Source organism: Acanthisitta chloris, unplaced genomic scaffold (assembly GCF_000695815.1).
Source record: "Acanthisitta chloris isolate BGI_N310 unplaced genomic scaffold, ASM69581v1 scaffold20153, whole genome shotgun sequence".
Classification (NCBI taxonomy): domain Eukaryota; kingdom Metazoa; phylum Chordata; class Aves; order Passeriformes; family Acanthisittidae; genus Acanthisitta; species Acanthisitta chloris.
Genome location: NW_008664508.1, coordinates 10,981 through 19,843, shown reverse-complemented (window position 1 = coordinate 19,843; position 8,863 = coordinate 10,981). Strand labels below are relative to the sequence as shown.

General features: G+C 41.7%; 1 protein-coding gene across 1 annotated transcript; it reads right to left on the bottom strand.

The window, feature by feature from the left end:
• Nucleotides 1-256: 256 nt before the first annotated feature.
• On the bottom strand, nucleotides 257-7,676 carry CABLES2 (Cdk5 and Abl enzyme substrate 2; the record flags this gene model as incomplete). Its single annotated transcript, XM_009071386.1, has 9 exons — nucleotides 257-808; nucleotides 1,268-1,472; nucleotides 2,678-2,784; nucleotides 3,182-3,285; nucleotides 4,006-4,171; nucleotides 4,706-4,814; nucleotides 6,519-6,596; nucleotides 7,319-7,411; nucleotides 7,605-7,676. Coding segments are annotated over 9 exons (1,075 nt in total), but the record flags the coding sequence as incomplete, so codon positions are not given.
• Nucleotides 7,677-8,863: the final 1,187 nt, after the last annotated feature.

The window sequence follows — 8,863 nt, the reverse complement described above, 5'->3', positions numbered from 1 at the left end:
GATCTATAACTACTAGAGTAGATGCCCTGTGTATCATTAGTGCAGATATACTGGAATTGTTTTCCTTGTAGGCAAGGCCAATGCAGGTAAAGAATAAATGGCTATACAAATTCAGGATTCCTCACTAAATAAAATAACTAACTTAAAAAGCACTGGTACCAGACCAGCCAGTTTTAGGCACATCTTTAAAAAAATAAAGTATGCATTTCATTAATGTAAAAATGCGAGAAGATTCTTAGAAACATCTGAACTTTATGGTGCACTGGAATGGAAGTGATGCTTCCTTTACTTTCAAGGAATGCAATAAAGGCTAAAAAAAAAAAAAGAACCAATACCATAGTATTCTTCATAGGGAAGAACAGTTTTAGTCAAACCAAAAAACCAGATAAATAAGGAATAACTAGCAGCCATGACAGCTGACTGGTGAATATTTGTGCTTTAAATGTCCAAAGGAAAATAAAAGTTCAACAACTCTTCTCGTACCATCCCCCAGACTTGGCATCTGTGTCCATAACACACACCTCGACAGTCTGACAACACCCTGCAGCCTTCCAAACGAGCTGTAGCTGTGGCAGGACGGGCACAGCGAGGCCAGTGGCACTTCCACCAGCAGCATCCAGGGGTGGATCCCTGGCACCACTGGCTGCCAGCTGGGACGGAGCTTTGGTTAAGACTGTTGTGTGAGCCGTCTGTAATGAGGTAAAACTTGGTTTTCAGGAAGATAGAGAGCCAGTTCCAAAGCTACAAGGACAGTGAATTCGAAACCGATGAGATCTCTTCTGTTGAATCTGAATCTCTCTTCTAGTTTCTGATAGTAATAAAAAAAAAAGGGGGGGGGAGGAAAGAAATCAGTTAATCCAGATGATTTCAAGGCAGTGTTAGATTTAAGTCAGCATAAAAGAGGAGTCAGTGATGCATGGCCTGAGCTGTATCTACAGAATCCAAATGTGTCGCCAGAGAGCAAGCAAACCAGTTTATCAGCTCAGCTGTGACACCCACACAACAGTTACTGTTTCTCAGGCAAACATATGCGAGTGCAAAAATAACCTTACTGTAGGATCTGTAAGACATTAGCCTGCAGCAGTCAGAGAGTTTTAACAAATTAGAGAAATAAATCAAGGAAGAGCCCTAATGAGACATAAAACTGACTCAAAGAGCTGGTCTTAAGTGCAAGCACGTGCTGCTGAAAATCTTGGCTTTCATCTTCATACCTATGAGCTAGAGAAAAGGTTCTGACAAGCCCTGAAACAAGTCTCAGAGTACTTACATCTATAAGGTGTTTAACTTCATGTTTCCTGAGATCACTGCTGATCTTGGCTGCAAGCAGAACGCAAGCACCAGCACACAGTTTGCGGTTCTGTTTGTTGAGTTTGCCTTGGAGGACGAGTTTCTCAAAGTAAACATAGGCCATGGAGACAGTCACAGGCTCCAAATTGCACTCTTCACTCAGGTTTCTCATCTCTCTCTTTAAACTGCAAATAGGAAAAAAGACATCCCCCTAAACATGACAGCTTTGATGCAATGCTCTAGAAATACTGCAGCATGGCAACTCAGAGGAGCATATGGGCAAGACTCCGATTTGGTAAACCATGACAAGTATTATCCTAGAGTGGAAAGGTCCAGCTGTCAGCAAGCTGGTGCTGATGCACAAACTGATTGAACCTGGCTGACAACATCCACTGTGGAAGAACAGTTCCTCATCTGCCTCACTGACACACAGGCTATTGCTGTAGGATTCCTTCTGGGCTCCCAAACTGGTTTGTGATTCATATCTTAAGACTGAACCACTCTGACCTACAGAACACCACATCAGAGCCCTACAGATCACAGCAGCTGCAGCTTAGAGACCTGTCTACTACACACCCCATGTAAGAGCCAATTCTGAGGGGGATGCAGTCTGATTTTCACACTCCCCACAAGAGCCAACTCTCCTCCTCATCACTGGGGCAGACTTGGAGGTGGATGGCACCTCTCAGAACACAGACTGCCTAAGCAAGCCTTCACTTGGAGCCAAGTTACACCTGGCCCTGGTGAGTCAGCAGAATCATGTTTAAGCTGATATTTCAGCAGGCCCTGATGGCATTAATCCCCCCTGTAACACCAGCAGGATTACAGCTCTCTGAAGGTGCAACAGTGCATCTCCCTGAGGAGCAGCGAGATGCATTCACTGGAAAAAGATGAGAAACTCTGTGCAACCTTTACAAAATGCTTTTTTTAAACTGAGATTCCCCTGACCTAATGCTCTTCTTTTATCCCAGAATCTTGTTAGAGTCCATGGTCATCAGTGACTCTGGTAATTGAAAGGCAAAAATAGCCAGAGGGCCCAGAAAGCCAATTCAGTTGGAGTGGGATTGCACTGCAGCCAAGCAATCAGGTTACAAGTGTTTGTTTCAAAGCTAATGCTGCTTCACTGTTAATTGGCTGTCAGTTAGTGCACCACAGTTGGTGAAACAAAACCCTTTTAGGTGCAGCTATGAAAACCAACTGCTACCCTTTCTCAGCATCCTAAACATTCCTGTACAGGGCTGTCATTCTACAGTCAGCTCAACTGGCTACAGGAGATTAGTGTTTAATCATATATGCTATTAATAGATCTAGTATTGCCTCCATACAAGTGGAAGATAAAAGCAGCCTTGTCCAGTATAGATGTTCTCATTATTCAATGCTTTTTTCTTACCTCCTAATTTTGCTCAGTGTCAACTTAATATGAGGAAACTTCTCTCTAAAGGTTTCATTCATATCCTTTTTAAGGTCTGAGGGTTTCACATATTCTATGACTGTAGTCTGAAACACAAGAGGCAAAAAACTATCATTTATCTCGTGAACAGCCAAACAAGTCTTCCAAAGAACTAGTGCAGTGGCAAACATGAGTTTTATTAGTCACAATTTAGCATTGCTAAAATGTCCTGAAGTAACAGACCATGTTGAATCCCAACTACAAAGTCTTAAACAACTAGTAAGCAAATGGTTACAAGAAGTAAATGACAACACAGAGATAGGTACCATGTTGGCCCTTGACAAGCTCATTGTACAAACTCAACTTTTGTACCTTTTCCCTAATCAATTCACAGAAGTCACAACTTTTTCTTCCTAGAGGAAGTTTTTTCCTCAAGGAACTTCTTTATAGTAGTATCTTCCAGGCACTCACTCACTCTTGTGTTCAGATAGGCCAGTGACTCACCATGTAAGAGGCAAAGATGAGGACACGTTTATGTTTTCCACAGGGCCACTGAGGATCATCCAGAAGATTTGGATCATACTCTGCAGCCTCCCCAGCTTCACTTCCTGAGGGAGTGAGGAAAGTATATTGGGTCACAAGATAGAGCTTTAAATTTCATGTCCCCTCTTTAAAAAAGTTTTGAAACAGCAAACATTAAGTGTTGGCAGATCCCATAGTACAGGTAAACTGCAGCTACAGTCACATTTGCATTTCATAAATGCACCAGTCACTTAATAAAACAAAAAACCACACAAACTCTTTCTCCACCATGTGCCTGATGTACCATTTCAGATTTAGTGCAAACTAGGTTTGTTACCTACAAATATACCCAGAAAACAACTGCACAAGACTGAATTGCTTAGCCTCTAACAAACAGCACAGTTGTCAGGTTTGCTCTTTAACACAAGATAAGGGATTCTTGGCACAAACTCTTTGGCTTATGCATTGTTACTGTGCTAGAAGGCAAGAAGAACCACGCACACCAGATGTTTCTTGGTGAGCAATATGAAATTTCACATTTCCAAGGAACTGATTTGGGCTCCTTAAATGGCATAAACAGAACTAGGTCAGATATATGGAGGATGTAAGGAATGTGTGGAAGCCTCAGTCCTAAGGCTCATCATTTATATGTCACTAATGAACCTTCTTTACTAGGCTCTGCTAAAACCAATCTCCTTCCAGCTGAGGCACATCATTCCCACTTGACCACTTGCAATTGTTGCAGATAAATCTGTGCCTTTTGTGCTGGGTGCACAAGTGATGTCAGAGCTGGTGGCTGTCCTTACCAATGTCTGTCCCTGCTGGTATCGTTTTTGCAGTCACAGGTTTGTATCTTGATCCAGGCAGACTCCGTGAAGCGCCGGCTCGACCGGGAGGAACAGCACCATAGCCATCGGCTTTGCGAACAACTAGAGCGTTGGTTGGATACAAGAATTTTGCATAGGACACAACCTTAAAGAAGAGAAAGTTGGAGTAGTTATAAGGGGGAAAAATAAATATCTATTTCAGTCATCTAGAATTTGGCAACTCAGAGCGCCCTGAGTTTGAGTTTGGGAGGGAGGGCTGGGAAATTGTGGGACAGGAGGAAAGGGAAGTTGGATGACGTTTGTCTCCTTCCACAGCTCCAGTATGGAAGTGTTGTAGAAGATCTGGTGGGGTGGCAAGGAAAAGGAGAGAATCATATCAGTAATATTCTGGCAGTACAGAACTAAATGGGTATAAATATCGCCCATATTTCTATCAAAACGTCACTCACATGTTGCCCAAGTAACCAGAGTCAAACCAGTTCTCCAGAAACAGAAGCAGAAGGGATCAAAAACTTCTCAAAAGACGAAGCATTACCATAAGCCAAACATTTCACACTAAAGACCTAAAACCTCCACTGCTCTGAAAGGCCACAGCTCTCACTTTATAGATAGCAAGGCACTGCATAAATCGATTTGCCCCAGCATGAAATGGTCTCAGGGTGAAAATAAATATCCTTACCTTGCCATCAGCACCCAGCTCTACTCCTTCCAGTCCAAGCACCATCTCAGTGGACACTGAAACTCCCCCAGAAGGATGTCGCTGCTTCTGTCCTTCCATTTTCAGATCACTAAATGCAGGTAAGAAAATGCACTGTTACAAAATGCAAGTTCAGCTTCCTCTGTGGTGAACACCAAGTCCATTCCCTACATGGAATGTTGGCTACAGCCAACACCACCAGGTCAGAGTTGTCTCACGTGGGGACAGGGCAACCCCTCAATCCCCCCTCCAAGAAAGTATGAATGTTTAACCACAATGTTCAAAACATGTTGTCTCACGTGGGGACAGGGCAACCCCTCAATCCCTCCTCCAAGAAAGTATGAATGTTTAACTACTGTGTTCAAAACACAGAGCTGTTCACCTCATTTTAATGCAAATCTGTACCAACATACCTACCAAAATAAAGTGTTTTTAATGTGGTCTTTCTGCACAAGACCACACCATTCCCAACATGCTAGTGCCCAAACTACTAACAGCAGTGGGGACAGGGCAACCCCTCAATCCCTCCTCCAAGAAAGTATGAATGTTTAACTACTGTGTTCAAAACACAGAGCTGTTCACCTCATTTTAATGCAAATCTGTACCAACATACCTACCAAAATAAAGTGTTTTTAATGTGGTCTTTCTGCACAAGACCACACCATTCCCAACATGCTAGTGCCCAAACTACTAACAGCAAACATGACTTAAATTACTACATTGCCAGGATTAGAAACTTGCCTTTCAACTGCAATTTTCCAACCCCTGTGCACACAATCTCAAACTCAGAATGAAGCTGCAGGATTCTGCCTCAGCTCTGTCACCGAAATTCCAATGAGAAAGACCAGATTTCAGCTGAAGAACTGCCTTGCCAGCTTACAGGCAGAGCAGCACAGTGCTCAGAATTGCTCTGAAATAGCTCCAGTGACCTTGCTGCTTTTCTATTATGTGGGGGAATATTTTCCCATCAACTATTTTTATGGTGAGTGTATTTGCATACAATACAATTCCCACCACTAAGCATCCGTTTCCTTTGTCCATAAGTTACGTACAGGACAGAAATGACAACACAATTGTTTTGCCAGAATTGGATCAGAACTGAATTAGTATTTTCTATGGTACATTTGTAGATCACAGACCTTCACAGAATCAATTTAAACTTCACAAGGGACTGAGGAAAGATGCAGGGAAATGCAATTTGCAGGTTTTGTTTCCCCTCAGTGATCATACTGAGCTGTATACAAAAAATGCAGTCCAAACACTAAAAGAAGTTTGAATCAGTCTGAACTGTTTCTGCTTTTCTTAAGACTGCAAATAGTTACATTCATGGCTTAGAGCTGAGAAACAGAGTATTTTAAAGCTATTTAGGTGTAAAATTCACTCTAAAACCTTGAAGGTTTCCAGTGAAGGCTGCAGCATCCTCCTCTGATACTCCCTGTGATTTCTTGCTGACACAATTGTAGCACTAAAGACCTTTGGGAGTACAGAAAATCCTTCACAGCAACAAATATCATCAGTTTAAAGTTGGTTTCAGGGATTTCACAGGACTGGAGCGCTTTAAAAATGTGCATAAACACTGGAAAAGTCTACATATTCCACTGTTTTCCTTGAGTTTCAATGAACACTTGGACACTGTGACAATCTCTGGGTTTACTGCTCTGATAGCAAACCTTTACACATAAATGGAAGTTAAATAAGTTCATCTGCTTCAAAACAGGAGATCCACCATACTCATTTCAAAAGATCTTTTGAAACAACAGACCAGACATTTCACAAAGGAGTTCAAGAGACTCACCTGATCCGTAAACCCTCTCCGTAAGGTAGGATGGAAAAAGCCACACACAGTGTTCGTTTAGCACAGATTAACACTATCCTGTAAGCAGATAGGAAAAGATGAGGTTATGAATTAAGATCCAGAAGTTATAAATCAGCTTTTTATGGAATATGAACACAAGACTCCTTCTTATCTTGTTCTGCAAGTCACAGATACTGCTATGGATTTCATGTTTTCAGAAAGCAGCACAAAAGCAGATGTTTCATTCTGATCCTGCAGGTCCTTGGGGCTAAGCTCTATATCAAACCCAGACTTCAGAAACTGCCATCACCTTGGGAGCTCCTCAAAGGAGATCCTAGTCTTTAAATAGATATCTATATTTATGTAATTTTTACATAAACCTCGTGAAAAGGTCTAGATAATATTTTACATTTAGATGAAACCTCACACTTCCATGAATAATAAACATGAATGCAGCCTCCCCTTTCTCTTCTGCTTAGCAACTATGAGCCAAGAATTTGGCTAAAGCAACTCATTCTCCTTACATCTTCCTCAGGTCTGAACTCTGTGTATGAGAGATAAGGAAGGTGTTAGGAGAGAATGATTTAACCTCCTCAAAGTAGATGGCAGAATCATCACTGTATTGCTGCAGATGTAGCAGATAGAAGCACCTACTGCCTTTGATAGATGTCTGTATAAAACAAGGCCCCAAGGACATCCCCTTATTCCCACTGATGTCTAACTGCATGAAACTACAATCTGCTACTGAGCACATCTTACTGCACCCAACGACAGGTGGAACCTTGATCTCCAGAACTTACCTGCTGTTCTTAGTGTCATACTGCCTCATATTCTTGATGAAGTGCATCTTCTTCAAACTTTTGTGCCTTGGAGACCCAGATATATGCTTGGTTCTGCAATTAGAAAAAGAAAAAACAAACAAACCCCAGATCTGTTAAGTGCTCTGAAAAGAAAAAGTCATGCCAGTTGTATGATCAGATGGCAGCACTAGCATGCAGGACCTCAGATATTGGCGTGGAAGAGGGTGGAGGGAGGAGAGGACTGCATGCAACGAGTTGAGGTTAATGCTGCTTTTGAAAAAAGTACCTTCGTACAGTGGCATATTCCACTATGTCTTCTAAAAACTCTAGAGAGCAGCGCTGGGAGATAAAACGCCTTCTGCAAAATGTACAACACCACGAAGAGTGAACAATATTAGTTCATGGCCTCTGAGTTTATGAACTGCAACAGATCTATGAGCTCTTAGGGACAAATGGCAGGTTTTCTGGTTTGGTTTTTTTTTGTTGTTGCAAGAGTGCTTAACTAAGAGTTTGAAGTTCCTAAAAAGGCCAAGAACTTGTCTCCCCCTCTAGGACCCTTGAAATACATATTTATACCAACTTCATTAGCCAGAGCATTCACTATCTTCCACACAGAACACCTATCTAAAGGTTAAACACCTAAAAAAGCTTCCGAACGCTCGTTTAAAACCTCGTAAGAAATGTCACAAAGAGATCAAGGCAAGGGAGTAAGTCATTTTATATCAATTTAAGCTCAGAGACAGGTACATCTGTATGATGACCAAACATCTGTGTGCATTCTCAATTCAGACCAGTTGTCTGCAGCTGCAGGAGGCAGCAGACAGAGTCTGTGACTGCAGCTCCATAAAATTGACAGATCTCTCCGGAAAACAATAGGGAGGGTTATTAGAGGAAGCAAAGAGCATTTGGCACCCATCTGAAGTCCCAGAATGGAAGATGCAAGAATAATAGTAGGAATCATGTGAGTTAGGGTAACAGTAATAGGATATTACATTAAAGCAAAGAAAAAAAATAGACTTTGCCAGAGTAATTGTCCAAGTCAAGTACTTCTTTGTTGGTAGAGATTTTCAAATGAATTGTGCAATTTCCATAGGAACAATGCACTTGGATTGAACCAGCACCAGCAAAATGCTGACACCACAACTACCAGATGCCATATTTTCTGCTTTTGTTTCAGCATACATTGTGCTACATTTTTAGCACAAGCCATGCGTGTTCAAGTCCAAGGTTTTCTTCCCAAGTAACACAGTAACTCAGCTAAGGGATAATGGTGCCAGGAAAGTCAATGTAGAAGCAGCACAAGACAAAAGTTGCAGGATTGACAAGATCTACTTCTGGCAAAAAAATTAAAAATTAAACTGTATCAGAGCAGACTCTCAGCAGTGCTGTTCAGGCATTGTTAAAAGAAAAGAAAAGCTCAAAATTCAAACAGGTAGGAGGGTGAAAAATTAGGGTCCCTTTCAGTAAACACAAGAGAAGTAAATCCTCCCACAGGACTAACACCTTTAGTATTGTTAGACTGCCTCCTACAAATAGCAGCCATTA